This window comes from Pseudopipra pipra, chromosome 23 (assembly GCF_036250125.1).
Source record: "Pseudopipra pipra isolate bDixPip1 chromosome 23, bDixPip1.hap1, whole genome shotgun sequence".
NCBI classification, from domain to species: domain Eukaryota; kingdom Metazoa; phylum Chordata; class Aves; order Passeriformes; family Pipridae; genus Pseudopipra; species Pseudopipra pipra.
This window is the reverse complement of record NC_087571.1, coordinates 535,751-551,892: the sequence shown is the minus strand read 5'-3', so window position 1 is coordinate 551,892 and position 16,142 is coordinate 535,751. Positions and strand designations below refer to the sequence as shown.

The following is a 16,142-nucleotide window of genomic DNA, read 5'->3' as shown; positions in this document are numbered from 1 at the left end:
AGAGAAAACAGAGATGAGTTTTCTTTCTGCTAGGGCAGATGCAAGATCAAAGAATCATATATGCAGCTCAGAGAGACCAACCTCTCTGCTAAATGTGTCCTGATGGGGGCAAGATTATTAATAAAGCAACCCTTGAGATGATAAGCCACAGTTATAAGAGGCAGAGGCTTTGCCAAGATGTGACAGGTCCCTTTCAGGTTAACAGTGGGACTTGCTGAAGTCTCTCTTTCATTTCAGCCAGGAGGAAAAGAGGGGGATGTCTGTGTATTTTAAACACTGATCTACTATTCTCCTGAGAAGAAAAAAACATTTTCCAAAAGATCCATCAGGCAAAATTTACACAGTGTGGTGTTGGGAAACAATTGCACTTTCTTCCTTCCCATGTGTCACTCAGCAGCGTGTTTTAGAGCTCGGAGCAGGAAGAGGTGGTGATATTTATGGGCAGCTCTCTGCTGGAGCCACACAAGGGTGGGCTTGAGAAACCTGAAGAGTGCTTTTGTGTGCACAGCCAGTCAGCTGGCCAGGGTTGGTGTTTGCTTATGGATGTTGTGATAATAATTAACAGAGCAGGAAGTGAGGGGCTGATTGATTTATGCGCTTATGGCATTGTGCCTTTGAACTTGGACAGAAACTGTGAAATCCTGAGAGGAGGCAGATTTATTTCTCAGATGTGTGAGGATGCAAGAATGGCCATAATGTGTGAGCCCCAAGTCCATATAGACTCGGAGCTTGGGTGGTGGCCAGGCAGGGATGCTCAGGGAGCCACAGAAAGCACAGAACGTGACTTACCCTTCATTAAACTCCACCCTCTCAGTTCTGATGAGCTGTTTCCCGATCCAAGTCCAAATCTTACTCCTTGACCAGTGACACCTTCTGGACAGAGGATTGGACTTGGCCTCCTGTGTTGCTCCCCAGTGCCCCTGGTGTCTGGTCATGTCTGTCATCAGGGAAGACAGAACCTTGCTTCACCGTAAGCTGAGATACCCTGAGAGTTGTGTCATCCCAGTGCCGTGTTCCTCCTCCTCCCCAGGAGCCAAGACCAGACTCCCTGTAAAGCCATTCTGTCATCCTTTGGCTACTCTGCTTGTTCAGTGTGGGTCCAACTGGTGATGAGCTCTAGAGCTGAGCCTTATCCTTGGGAATGGAGGGAACTCTTGGCTGACGTGTTTTAATGTGACTCAATCCAAGAGAAGGAGCTTCAGGCTGACACTGGTTAATGGAGCCCAAGTGTCCCTTGGTACAGATCTGGTGGCTCCTGCCCCAGGAACTCCCCTGCCCTCCTGAGTGCTGTCATTTGTGGGGATGAACTAGTGATTATTTCCCTGGGACTGGTGTGGCCTTGTCTTAGAACTCCCTTGGAGTCCCACCAGTGAGGGTCTGGAATGGAGATTCACTTCCAAACCCACCATCCCTTGGGAGCTGTTTTCAGCTCTGATAGCCTTGGGCCCATATATCCCAGTAGGAGATATTAGGGCAGATCTGCTTGTGTTCAGTGCACCTCCTTTCCCACTGAGTAGGATTTAAAGGAATCATCAGCTAAAGGTGAGGAATACCAGACAGATTCCCTCTATGTAGCCTCAAACAAACAGCAGGACCTCTCTGAGCCACGCTTAGTTTGGCTGGAGGGTGTGGGTTTGAGTCAAAGGGGGCACCCACCCAAAAGGCAGGTTGTCATTTGAGTACGTGGAGCAGAATAATTCAGAATAGAGCAGCGGTGTGTGTTCTGATTCATTCTGCACTGATGAAGCCACATTTGCTGCAAAGGATTTCTGAAGTACTGGCCAAATAGATTCTTTAAATGCTTCTTTAAAACAAAATAAATCTTCTTTATGTATACATTTTCCTCTTCACTGAGGATCTGACAAGGTCCTGGCACACTCCCCTGCTTGACAGACAGCCTGGAAGAAAGGCTGTGTGTGCAAGGAGAGCAACCCATGGCACCCAGGTGGAGCTGGCTTATATCCCTCTGGAAACTGGGAAGAAACTCAGCAGCTGAGCATTGCTGGGATACCAGGGAACCATGGCACAGTGACAGTCCCAGGACAGCAGCACAGCCAGGCCTTTTCATCTCCTCCCCCTCCGATGGCCCTGAACAAAGGCAGCTGGTCAGAATGGTGATCACCAGCCCTGCCAGGAGAGCCCTAGTGCCATCCCTCAGGGATCTGCCAGCCCTGGAGGCACTGATGCGGTAGGAGAGTTTTGGAGTGTGGTTTTAGCATAGATGCTTGCCCCCCATGCAGCCCTGTGTAAGGCAGGGTGTTCCACATCTGCCCTGGCAGCAGGGAATGGGATGAGTCTCAGTCAGGGAGGCTCTCGGGCTCCTCAGTTGTTCAAGGCCAATTACTTACTGTGGTACAGGGTCTCAAACATATAAAACCCCCCAATGTGAATATTAAATGTCATTATTAAGTCAGGATAATTACATTACTAGTTGGTTTTTGTGGAGGCCTGTGGCACACACCTCACACCCTCCAAACTTACTCATTACTGTTATTATGTGGAAGTTGATACACTGCTAATGGGGACAGGCTTGAAGAGGAAAACCTGGATCTCACAGGTGGTTTTGAAATTGGGCTGAACTCAACCACAGCTCAAAGTGCTCCAGAGCCTGGAGAAGGGCAGCTGGAGCTGTGTCCAGCTCCATCATCCCCAGGGAGCCGTTCTGGAAGTTGCATGGGGAGAGATGCTTTGGGGAAGAGCATCTTTTAATTTAATGTTTACAGATACCAGTGGTTTTGTTTGAAACCGAGTGAGCTGAAAACCTACTCTCTCAAAAAACTGATTGAAGAGAGAAGGGATTGTTCTCTTAGGGAAGGCAAAACAGGACTCCTGGATGAGCCCCAACTTTTTCCCACCTGAGAAGCTGATGTCAAAATGTACCATTTGATCAGATGCCACTTATTTCTGCCACTCACACTTGGCTCATACAGCAGGTGCAGGTCCTGAAGAACTGGCCTTCAGTCAGAATGCCTATAGAAAGGATTGTTTTAGCTGTGCTAAAATTAGCTGCACTCAATTTCTTTTTTTTTTTTTTGTTTTTCTGTGTTCCTTCTGTGGACACACACAGGTGAAATCCTGGCTCCACAGCAGCTCATGGGCATTTTGCTGTGGCCACCAGTTGGGTCTGGATTCTTCCACAATGGGGAGAAACCAGTTGCTACCCAGCAGACTTTTTGCTGCGTTGCAGATTTGCATTTAATTTTTGCAAGACTCTTGGTCCTTGTCGGGCTAATGGGGTTCATTGCAGTGAAAATAGAACGTGGTGTGAACTGTACCTGCAGTCTTTGGTTGAGGAGCAATTAAACTTTCCTCCAAGGAACCTCTCTGATGCTATTTTGGAGCCCCAGCAGCGTCTGTTCGTGTTCCAGCTCTGCACTTAGGATTTCAGGGTTGAGAGCTCTGCTTTCCTGTGGCCTCTGTGACATGATTCCCATGGAAATTTTGTCTCTGTGCATTTGGACTGAGTCTTGAAACTATTTTTGGAAGCTTTCAAAATGTCCCAGAGGTGCCCTTCACCTCTTTGGCTCCAGCTTAGCTACAACTGGTTTTCACATGTAACCAAAGAAAAAGAGAACAAGTAGAAAAAGAAACAAACCCAAAGACAATTCTCCTCTCTCAAAACAGGGTTAATTCTCAGTGACTGAGCTCTGAGTGCTGGAGAAGAGGAATTGCAATAAAGAGCATTTTCAAGCACTCCCAGTTCCAGGATTCCTATTTAATATGCAATAATCACAGAAAAACCTGATTATAGAGTTGAGAAATTGGCACCTGTAAAGGCTCTGAGGATCTCCTGCAGGTTTTCCAGCTATTCCAATATTCAAAGAGGTGTAGGAAGTGTAAAAGAGTATCTGAGGGTTGTCTTACAGTAAGACTGGAAATAATGAGAAGAGAATCAATGTCTGAACTGGTCAATACAAGGGTTCCTTACCTGCCACCACATCTCTGGCCAAGCTTTTTTTGGAGGGGTGCTGAAAACACTGAAGTCCATACATAGGTATCACCCCTGGGCTGGAGGCTCAGTTGCCTTGTGGTGACAGCTTTAGGAAGACTTTGTGGCTGTGCCTGGACCTCCAGCCCATTCCAAGAGGACACGAGGAGTGTCCAGTCCTGGAAGCCCCTCTGTGTCCGTGTGTTCCCAGGGCAAACACCCAGGCCCGTGTGTGGTGTGTGGAAGCTGTGGAGCTGCCAACACAGTGCTCACAGCCTCCCTGGCCCACCCCTGCCCAGACATCCTGGGCTCAGGTCCCATTCTGGGGACGGCTGAGAGATCTGTGTTCCCACCACACACAGGGCAGACATCACCCTTCAAACATGGCATTCAAGTGTTAATGGCAGTGCTCCAGACTGGATCTTGGGCTGTTCACAAGGAGTCTGGCAGACCTGGTTATTGCCCTCCTAAGCACTTGTTCCTAAGGGGATATGAATTTACCTGGTATATTCAAAGCCCTCTGCTGTTCTCATTCCCGGTGCCTCTCCGTCATTACCAGGGTGCTTGGTGGAGCACAGCATTGGTCCTGGGAGGAACCCCATGCAAGCTGATTCTAATAGTTAATAGAGAAGAGACCCTCATGTCTGGGAACTGCTCAGTGCCTGAGCCTGGTGCAGATGGAGCAGAGAAGGTTTAAATCCAACGTCAGCACAAACAGATGGGCTGGGGTCACACCTGAGCACAGCAAGGGCTTTGCTGCCCTCAGTGGGGTTTTTGATGGATGAGAGAGGTGCTGCAGGTCCTGTTGGCTGAGGAAGCTCAGCAGAGGAGCACAGCCCTTGTGCAAGAGTCCTGTCAGGTCCCTGCTCAGCCTTTGGCAGCTCTGGCAACCCCCAGCCAAGGCCAAGGCGCCCACTCTGACCCAGAGGACGTCCCGTGTCCTGGGCACACAGTGGGCACCTGGCTGTTGTCTTCAACCACTTGGCTCCTGGGCTACGTTGAGTTTCTGGGCTGTACCAGCTCCCTGCTCAGCCCTGGCTCCGCTGGTATAATCCAGCCAAGATCCATGAGAGTGGCATGGCTGGCAAATCCAAGCCTTTGGGGCTCTGTGGTGGAAAAAGGAGATGTAACACCCTCCCCACTAAAGAAACTGTGTGTGGTTCAACTAATTCTCAACATTTCCTTGCTTCCTTTGCTTTCTTTGCTTCACTCAAGGCTTGCTCCTCCCTGCCTGCTCCTTCAGCAAAATGCAGCTCTTTACTAAATGAACTCAACTCCTTCTTGGTTTCCTTTTGTTTGACACTCAGGAGATGATGGATTTATAGACCTTCCTGAGTTGTAAGTTCATTTTCTTTTATTATTTGCCTTTCAGTGCAGCCCATTCTGACTGAGATTTCATTCTGCCTCCGAGCAGGGTTGACCTGCCAAGAGGAGCTGATCCATAAATCTTTCCTTCCTTTTGCTTTCTTTCTTTCCAAAACAGCATTAGCTGAGTTTGCCTGGGAGGAAAACTGTTCTGCCATTGCCGGCAGTCAAACAGTGCAACTAATTAGTGCTTTCCCTTTTCCCTTCCCTTTAGTCTGTGTCTGTTGGGGTTGAAATTAAGCCAGGGAGGAGGAGGAGGAGGGAGGGAAAAAGAAGGGGAGAAGATTTGGTTGAAGTACTTATCTTTAATTAAAACTTTTGCAAGGTGATTTGGTGTAGTGGTGGTGATACACACTGTGCCATATCTAGTGGTGAGAAGGAATTTAAAGAAAGCAGGTGAGTAGAGATGGCTTCAGGTTGGTCATCTGGTCCAACACCTTCTGGATGTTGTTGCTGAAAAGCAAAACAAGTGAGAAAAAAAATCTTTGGATACATTAAATCCCAATATATTTATAGGACAAATATTTTACATATAATTAGGAAACAGGAGTCCAGGGTTCTCCCAGACCTGTGTGGTTTGAGTGAGTCAATTCATTTCAAGGTGGTGTGTCAGTGCTTAGTGTAGATCTATTATTCACTGCCCAGGAGCTGCCAACACAGATCAATTTAAACAGCAAAGCAAAATTTTTTCAGATGGTAAAAAACACTCTGCAGATCCAATGTCCTTTTTATTTTTAGCTCTCGGTTGGTTCAAGCAGCAGACTGGCCAGATGTTGACTTTATGGAATGGACAAGAGCTTTTTTACCACTTGGAACTGAGGTTGTTCAAATCCTTAAAAAAAGAACTCCAGGAAAAATTCTGTTGATGAGGCAGCACTGCCTCAGTTGTGAGCGGTGTGAAGTGTGGATTACACTAATACTTCCCAAGCATTTAGCAGCAAAGTGAGCCCAAGACTACCCCAGGCTTTGGGGTGATTAAGACTATTCCAATAGATAAAACTGGGACTTTTCTGTATGAAGCCCCTGTCCCTGTGAAGAGCACTGAGACCTCCTAAGTCCTAAACCACTGGTGGATTCGGTGTTGCACTGGGGGTCTCTTGGTTGTTTTTGATGGAAACAATAACCCACAGGAATTGTGTTCCTAGGGTAGCAAATTCCTCACTTTCTGGTTTTTTGTGGGAAGCTTTTTGGTTTTCGTGTGCAAAAGACTAATGGGGCAGGCCTGGAAAAGGTGCTCAGACAACAGTGCAGGTGAGTACACATTGAAACAACAGCTGGAACTGCTGGGAAAGGCAGGGATGGAAAGGAAAGAGCCCTTCACTTCCATTCATCCCACCCTGGGAGACAGAGCATGTCCCAACAGTGCTGAGCAGACAATAGCTCCTTGCCAGCATTTAATTTGTTGAAGATTAGGGAATTATTCCATTCTTATAATACCATGTCAGTCTTGAAATACCTTTGAACTCTGGGGGATGTGAAGTTTAGATCCAGCTCAGATTTCACAGTGTTTGGAAGGCACGGCTCAATCAGGGTGAGAACTGTATGGATGGTTTAAGGGGAGTCATGTTCATGGAGACAATGGGCTGCCTCAACTTCAGCGGCCTCTGAACTGTGGGATAACTAGATCCAGAGCAGGACACTAAACTTGGGCTTTTTTCTTTGGGATCTAAAAGCTGGCTAGTGCAAAGCAGGGGTCAGGGAGCTCTGGTTTGCTCTGTCTGCAAGGAGAGTTGGCTGCTAAAGCATTGCCCCCTTTCTGACCTAGAGCTTCCCCCCCCAAAAATATCTGCAGCCTTGAAGCCCCATTTTTCTCTAGATGTCATCCTTACTTGATGCCCCAACCACACTGTGTCCTCCTCAGGCTGAGGGCAGAACACTGAGCTTGGATAAGCTGGGTTGAACCTCAGCAGGCGATTTCATTATTTATGATGGTTTCTAAGAGCTCTGTCACAACTGTTGGTGTCAAACCATAAGCAAAGGCTTCTCTTAGGGACATGGATGATGAACAAATACATGACACTTGGTGTCAACAGCCTCCCAGATCTGTTCCCCACCTGGAGCTCGAAGCAGCTCAGCAGTTACAAACCACGCCTCGCGCACGAGTCGTGCAGCGGTTTCAGAAGGGCTGTAAATAAATTTGTGTCCTGACGTGGGCACCAAAAATAAGCCTGTACTGAGCCTTTCTGAGTCTTGGGCCAGGGCACAGCTGCTGCTGAACGTTTGGGAAAATGAATCCCCTCATTCAGGTGCTCAACACTTGAAAACACAGACCTGAACAAGTGCAGTGTCATCTGCTGCTCTAATAATCGAGCACTGTCGGACCCTGCAAAAACAGCTGAGTCCTTGCTGCTGAGCGGGGAAGGAGCAAGGCAGTTCTTTTCATCCTCATCCTACTGGTTATTAGAAAAACAGTCTGAAGAGACTTTTCTCTTTGGTGAAGGCAGATAATAAGCTCTGGAACTACTGTAACTATCCTCCCCTCACTCCAAGCAGTCCCATGTGCTGCTGCCACGGCTTACAGGAAAGCAAATATCCCCGGTTGCTCTGATATCAAATAGCTTTTGCTGACCTCCCTTGAAGAAAGTTCCTTGTGAAAATCCTTTTGTCCAGAGGTTTCAGTCACTTGGACCCTTACTGGGCTTTCTGAGCTCTGGTGATTTATTACTCCTTGGTAATTTTGTGTTTTATGGAGAGCCCTGCTGGAAATATACGTTACAAGGGTAAAAGTATCAATTAACCAGTGCCAAAAGCCACCCATGAGCAAGGAGAGGAATGGGACAGGCTATGGGATACAGTTTGGAGGATGAACTCATAGAGGAGCAGGAGCTCTGTGATGGGCAGGTTTGAACCAGGACCCCATAACAGCAGGATAAGGGAGTGCAGTAAGGCTGGATCCACTCCTTCAGGGAGTAAAGTAGGGCATCAGTTTTCAGTCTCTTTTCTCAGAGCAGGGTGGAACTGAGATCTGTGAAGCCTCTTCTCTTAGATCCTCTGTGAACAGGAGCAGTGGTGCAGGGCTGAGCCCCAGCTGAAGACGCCAACGCAGATCACGGCTCCCCCAGGAACATCATGGTGGAGGTGGCTTCAGGATTCCTGCAGGGCACTCTGGCAATGGAGGAGCCCTTCAAAAAGGGAAGAGGGGCTGGTTCTTCTTGGTATATTTGGCTGAAAGAGAGGAAATGGTCTGTTCCATTGGTGGGTCGGCATATTTTTGTTATCCCAGGTGTCAGTGGGTGCTAACGAAGAGGATACAGGATATGGGAGCAGGCTCTGGTTTACCTTTGTGTAACTGGCTGGTGTCAGAGGGTGCAGAAGTATCAGAGAGCACAGGATTAGTAGTGTAAAACAAAGGACAGCGTGCTCTGTCCTTATTTATGGTCTTTGAACAGACACAGAGGTTGTAAATCAAGGCAGAGTTTCTGCCAGGTCCCTCAGTGATGCTGTAGATCAGCACAAATCCACAGAAAGAAAAGGTAGGTAAAGCTTTACACAAGCTAAATGTTGGCTGGGCAATTCTGATCTCATCTCTCAAGTACTTCCTTGGTGGTTTAAGTGGAAGACTTTCAATTCAATGGAAATATTTTGAGTTTTGGCATTGCAGAGATGTGGAGGAGAAAGGATGATTTAAGTTGCAGTCTGTCTAAACCCCAGTCTGTAGTCACGGTCATGCTCACATCCCAGTCTGTTGGGATTCACAGTGCTTTGGCAATAGTTTCCCGAACTTGCTTTGTAAGTGCCTGGATTTTGCACAACTTGCCATGGTTGTGGACAGAAGCAATGACCAACACTCTGTGGGATTCTTTGATGTCCCCTGAGCACCACAGCTTTCCTGGGACCTGGTTTCTGGGATCACAACCCTTTACTCAGGGAGGAGAGTAAGGAATACAGGTCACCAGCAGGCCAGGCTGGGAACTCCTCTCTTCCACAGTGAGGAGCTACTCACCGCAACAGACTCATGAAGTCTGTAGATCATTATTTTCATTAGTGGTGATTCATGGTGAGGGTTTCCCAATCAGGCCTGCTGGTGTAACACGTTCCTTTCCACAGCACCATTTATCTAAAGATCTCCAAATACTTTATGTACATTAAACTTTAATCCATGTTTTACCACCAGTGAAGTAGGTGAGGAGGATCATTTCCATTTGGCAAATGAGTGCAAGAAAGTGCCTTGCCCAAGACTCTGCAGGTTGGTTGCAAAGTTGTGGATCTGACAGTGAGTGTTTGTTTCCCGTATGTGGCCCTATTTCCCTGCCCAGATTTTAAAGGAACATTTGATTTCCTGGGGCTAAGGCTGAGCAGGAATCGGCTACAGCTGTAAATCAGAAGGTCTGATATGAATCAGAACTTCCTCTAGAGCTTGGGATCTGGATTTGTCATCCCAGAACGGCCCCGACCTGAAAGGATTGGAGCAGAACTGGTTCGTTTATGGGGATGGTATCAACTAGTTGGTGTAAGTTGTGGAGTCAAGAGTCAGTGAAGAATTTTTGGGACCTATTCATCCTCATCTTCCTATATGGTCAGTGTGAACAATGGAGGCTGCAAGTGTGATTCATGTGATGCAGGGAATGAGCTGTGAATTGAACTGTGTTGCCTCTTGGCTGGAAGGAGAGATGAGGTGACTGTCTCAAGTAAACCCTGTCCTGGTGTCCACAGGGAAGCAAAGTTGGGAACTGAATGGGGACAGATTTCAACATTTGCTTGAAGTTTCATCTCTTGTGGTAATTAGACGTGACTTCATTGGGGTGTGTTATAACAGCCCCTACAAAGAGAAAAACTAGTCAGTGGAAAGGCAATCCTTCCTTCCCTGGGCTGACCTGGCAAGACCCCCCCGCCCAGGGAAAGCTGTGCAGCTTGGGAGAATCACAGAGTAGGGGAGGTTGGAAGGGACCTCTGGAGATCATCCAGTCCAACCCCCTTGCCAAAGCAGAGTGACCTAGAGCAGGTGACATAGGAATTCATCCATGTGGGAAGGAACAGGCCAGAGAGGGGAACTGAGTTGCTTGTGGTCATTTGGAGATGGTCCCGTGCAGGCTCCATGATCGTGGTGGGACTCTTCCAACTCAGCATGTTCTGTGATCCTGTGATTTAACAAGCGAATGACAGAGCCAGGACAGCTATTCCTGTCTCCCTCCTGTCCCCAAGTGCTCCCACCACTTGAACACGTTGCCACTGAAGTGACCTTTCTCCCCCTCTGCTTCCCTCCCTGCCAGGTTCCCCCTCTCTGCGGGCGTATCCCCTCATCTCCGTCATCACCAGGCAGCCCTCCGTGGTCCCCCCCCTGCTCCCCGCTGCCACCAGCTCCCGGGTGCTGCCAGCCCAGCCCTGCCCGGGCCCTGGGGGCTCAGAGCCCGTGCCCAGCGAGGCCCAGGGCAGCAGCGAGTCGGAGGCAGAGCAGCCCACGCCCAGGATCAAGAAGCCGCGCCGCAGTAGGACCATCTTCACCGAGATCCAGCTCATGGGCCTGGAGAAGAAATTCCAGAAGCAGAAGTATCTCTCTACCCCCGACAGGTAGGTCAGTGGCTCGCAGCAGGATCAGGGATGAACAGAAGGGCTGCTCCAGCCCTGCTCAGCTGTCCCCACACTGAACACTCCCTGTGGATGTGCTGCCTTCTGGCTCCACAGAGAGGTCTCTGCATTGGCCAAGGCCATGGGCAGACCATAAAATCACAAAATGGGCTTTGTTGGAAGGGACCCTCAAGGATAATCAGTCCAAGTCCTGGCCCTGCCCAGACACCCCAACATTCCCCCCCTGTGCTCAGAGCGTTGGCCAAACACTCCTGCAGCTCTGGCACTTCAGAGCACAGGGGGATGGCACCAAAGGAAAACAAAACTTTGGAGCTGGTGAGTTTTTGATGAAGATTGAAGTATAACAACCTCATTCCTCCCTGTCTTACCTTTCATGATGCAGATTTCCCTAAATCATTCAAAGGTGGACAGCACTCAGTTTAACTTGCAGCTCTGCTGTGACTTGAGATCCAGATCAAACCACTCCTCACTGCCAGCCCTGGGTGGGCAGGGCTGAGGAACACTCACAACGTCCTCATGAGGATGGACCTGGCAGGAATTCAGCCCTCTGCAGTCAGGAGCCTCCTGGACCAGCTCAGACCCACGGCAGCTGCACGTTAGAGACTGGCTGCTGGGTGGCCAGATTCAAATTCAAGGCTAACTTCTCCTGGGATCAAAGGTGACAGGAATAGAGCACACCAGTGGAAATGCCAGCTGTGGTGTATGTGCTTGGAGCAGGTCTCCAGGCTCAGAGGTACAGAGCAAGAACTCTCTGTCTTTCCCACTCCTGCTGCACACTTGAAAAAAGATGGAGCCTGTCTTGCCCTGAGCTCTGGTGGGGGATGGTGTGTGTCCATGGCACCTGAGGGGTTGGCTCTCCAGCTGGCTGCTGATCTGGCTCCAGCCAGCACCTTGGGTAGCAATTCAGTGGGAAGGTGGTGTGTCCTGTCCATCAGCTTGGAAAACAGAGCCAGGGTTGCCTGGAGTTGACTTCTGCCTGCAAAGGCACAGGCAAGTTCCTTGTCTTTTGAAGGAAAAGGTGAGTTCTTAGGGACTACTTGGTACCACATAGGCAAACCAAACTAAGAGAGACTTTAGCTTTTTTAAAGGCTTTCAATTCTACTCTTCAAATTTAAATTATAGGGAAAAAGACCCATCCAATTTCTATGAAGTTTGTAAACCTAGAGAGGGTTTGAAAGGTACCCCAGCCCTGGATTTAAATTTAAACTGAAGATGGCATTCTCTGCTGCCTGTCACCAAAGCCAAGGGTCACAGCAAGACCAGACTTCCTGGCCATGGCCACCCTGTCTCACAGCAGAGTTCCTAATGCACTGACTCCTCACAGCTTCATTTCACAAGATGGTTGACACTTGCTGAAGCCCTTCAGGCTGTTAATTAACATTATCATGTGACTGTTCCTTGGCTTTGTACACATTTGGGGCTGATGAGCAATTCCTGTGTTTGTTTCCTTGGGTTTCCAGGCAGTGCTGGTGATAGAGGTGTGTGGCAAGAGGTGGCACCCTGCTTGCAGGTAGTCAAAGAGTTACAGGACATGTGAACTAAGTCACCAAGAGCTGGCCAAGCTGTGTTTCTCTCTGTCAGCTCCTGGCTGGAAATGTGATGGCAAAGCAGTGAATTGCAATCCATGTTCACTCCTGCAACTTTTGGCCTGGACAGAAGGTTGTACCCCTGGGAGGGCACCTGGAGCACCTGGTTTATTGGTAGTGAGGGAGTGTGGTGTGACAGGGCAACAACTGCCATATTTTGCTCTTAAATATCAGCAATGACATCTTAAATCAATGGGGTACAGACATTATGTGGTGGCATAACAAACCTGCAGGTCCAGAGTGATTCCAAAGCGGGGGAGAAGCAGGAATCCATGAGAGTGAGTTGGAGCCCAGGGAGGTGGTGTGGGGGATGTGGGTGCTTGAAAATACAAGTCTCGTTGCCCCAGGAGCCCAATTGAAATAAGAGTTTTATTATGAAAAACTCAGCCTTGACAAATGTGCTCCCCTATCCAAAGGCAAGGAGATATTTGCCAAGAAGTCACAGAATCCAGAACACTTTGGAATGTGGCTCTGAGTTGGAGCTGTCCAACCTGCAGGACTCATGTGACTCTGTGGGGCACTTTCCTGGTGTTGCTGAGGATTTCCAACCCCATCCCTTGTGCAATTCCATTACAAAACTGCCACATTCATGTGCTGTCACCTGTGGGGAAGGATCAGGAGTTACCCTGAGCTGCATTTGCCTCATATCCTGGGGTTTAATAAAGAAATAATGAATGGCTTCACATAAACTTGCCTGGGTTAGAGATTTGTGGAGGATGAATGAGGATTACAGGTTGTCTGCCACTCAGACCCTGAAGCAAAACACACAAATAATGAATTCCCTTATAAGCCCAAATTGCCTACAATGGCAGTGTGCTGATGAAATGAATAGATTAAGATGTACTCCTGTTCCATTAGAAATGGGAAAGGATTATGATTTATGTAGGTAGTGAAGAAGAAATGTGATACAAAGAGTAGCACTTTCAAAGGCAGACTGATGCTGGTGTCTGTTCCTACGTGTTTGCTTCAAACAGCAGAGGCCCGTTTTTCAGGGATGTGGTGTCCCCAAGTCATGGGCAAACACGGAGTGTCAGCGGTTGGAGTGCAGCAGGTCTGTGTTTCCAAGAGAGCAGGCAAACCCTGTGACTTCTAGGAGGAGAAAAGGGAACAGAGAGTCTGAAAACACCTAAATATTCCTGTTTCTTCCATAGCAGCCTCTGTCTTTACATCCTAAATTCACGGTATTTACTGCTTTTGTGGGACTGTTCTCAAAACAACAGATCAGAGGACACTGTTGAATGCTCTTACAGTGTTGGATTGACTGTACCTGGCATCTGAGCTCTTCTTGTCCTCTGTAAACTCATTTCAGTGTCTGTTTTATCTCCCAGGCTTGACTTAGCCCAGTCCTTGGGGCTGACTCAGCTCCAGGTGAAGACGTGGTACCAGAACCGTAGGATGAAGTGGAAGAAAATGGTGAGTGGTTCCTTGTCATGTCCCCACGGTCCTTAAAAACTAGTTGCAAAAGAACAGATTTGAAAGCTGAGCATCCTGTCAGTAATTTGAGTCTATTTATACCAAGTTTGGTTTTATTCTTGATCGTTTTTCCTAGAGATGGTCTCTTTTTTTAACATGTTCATACTGCAGGATGTGTGGTGGGCAAGGGGGGACCACAGGCAGGAGGAAGGATACAAAGCAAAGGGGTGAAAGAAATGAGAGTAGAACAGAGGGAAGAACCAAAATATCTCCCTCTGCATTTTTGGCACTCCTGTAATCTCAGTGCTTTGGGATTGGTTCTGTGCACAGACAAAAAGATTGTGTTGCTCTGCAGAAAACAGTGCAGTTTGGAGAGCTGATATCGCTAATTCCTGCCTTTCATCTCTTCTCCTCTTTCACTTATTCTCAGCTTTGTGGCCCTTTCCCAGTTAAAACCTTTTTAGAAAGGAGACCCATGCAATAAGTCCTGGTTGGGAACCACAATGCTGTGACATTCTCCAGTGGAGGTGTTTGTGAATTTTGATCTGGGCGAGGACATGCAGTTCTAGGCTGTTCCTTGGAATGTATGTGACAGTTACTGCCACTTCAAACCAATTTGGGATTAGCTTGGATACAGATCTTTGGCTGGAAGTCTTGCTGCTGCAGTGATGGTGTGAAGGGAGAGGGAATTAGACACGGGAACAGGATGGAGTTCAAGTTGATCCTGATGGTTCATCTCTTTGCTCCAGGTGCTGAAGGGGGGCCAGGAAGCTCCAACGAAGCCCAAAGGCCGCCCCAAGAAAAACTCCATTCCCACCTCGGAGGAGATTGAAGCAGAGGAGAAAATGAACAGCCAGGCCCAGAGTAAGGAGCCAGAGGGATCTCAAGCCCCTGAGGAGCCTAAACTGACAGAGGAGAAGCCAGAAGAAGCCTCGTTGGAGACAGAGAAATCTCCAGAACATATACCAGAGCCCTCCTCAGAGGAGACTACACCACTAAGTTAAAAGGGAAAGAAAGGAGGGAAAAAGAAAAGCAAAAAAGAGATAAAAGAGAAAAACCAAAACCAAATATATATATGTATATATATATTTAAATATGTATGTAATGTTGTGTGTGTACATATATATATAAATATATATATATATGTAGACCTTGTGCATAAGTCTAAAGATTGGTCACTTTGTGCCTTTGGGAATCAGCCATCGTGGGCCAGGTGGGACAAAGACATCCCGTGGGAGTGGTGCCAACCTGTCCCTCTGGTGAGGGAGCTTTGGGATGGGGGCCTGAACATGATTCCAGGGAAAGCACATCTGGAACCCCAAGACAGCTCCTGGAGAGGTCCAGGGGAAGGTGGGAGGTAGAGGTGTGTGGTGTGGCTGGGCTGGAGGGATCAGGGTGTTCTCTTGGCTTTACCCTTGCCCTGGAGTTGTGCAAAAGAACAAAGAGCTTGGCCTGGTCTCGGACCAGCGGCAGACAAGGAACGGGAGCTCCAATGGCACCATTTCCTCCTGTAACCAGCACTGATTTCATCAGGGATGGGCCCATCTTCAAACAACTCTAGGAAGGGGCTCAGACCCCCAGGTTTGCTTTGGCCCAGGGTGAGCTCAAAGCTTCCAAAGGGAAATCCTCTCCCGGGTCAGGATTCCAATTGCATCTCTCTGGGTTGTTTGGGTGCCGTGTCTGTGAATTTGCAGTGATCCAGGATTAAACTTGGAATGAGATGAGGGTTTGGATTTCAGTCTGCTCCAAAAGCTTTGGGATGCTTGGATCTGGGATTTCTGCTTTGGGCCCACTACTAATTTTTGTAGTTGTTTTTTTTTAAATGAACTTTTCAATGTTTTCAGGGTTTGGGCAGGATGATGGATTTCAGAAGTTGCTGCAGAAAGTTGGTGTTTGTTTAAGATGTGCGCCAAGAATAGATGTGCATCATGTTTCATAAAGTCTTGGTAAGGGTGCATTTTGCCCAAAGGCTGCAAGAGATGTATTAAGATAACCTTTATTTTTTAATTAAAAATTAAATATATAAATCAAACTGCTGTGGTGATTGTTTCTCTTTCAGAGATTCTCACTTCAGAGTGTTAGACAGGGACTTTTTTGGGCTTGTTTTTTCTATTCTAACAAAACCTGGAGAAAGGGGAGTCATCAGACTTTCCTGCACAGAAAGCTCTGTGTAAACTACTTGCAGCACCTTGCTAAGGTGAGGGTGTAAATGCCACTTGTCACTGGGTGAATGTGTCAGACCCAGGGCACTATTTTCTGTCACTTCCCCTTCTCCAGTTTTGGACACCCAAATAATGTCTCTTTGTGACAATGTGAAGATGATT

At 47.9% G+C, this 16,142-nt stretch overlaps 1 protein-coding gene across 1 annotated transcript in view; it reads left to right on the top strand.

The window, feature by feature from the left end:
• The window catches only part of BARX2 (BARX homeobox 2), a 33,692-nt gene extending 17,842 nt beyond the window's left edge, over positions 1–15,850 (top strand). The window contains exons 2-4 of the mRNA XM_064634525.1: positions 10,504–10,801; positions 13,734–13,818; positions 14,568–15,850. Coding sequence (XP_064490595.1) covers positions 10,504–10,801; positions 13,734–13,818; positions 14,568–14,822 — 638 coding nt within the window. The 3' untranslated portion in view covers positions 14,823–15,850. The remainder of the gene's footprint in view (positions 1–10,503; positions 10,802–13,733; positions 13,819–14,567) is intronic.
• The last annotated feature ends 292 nt before the right edge of the window (positions 15,851–16,142 follow it).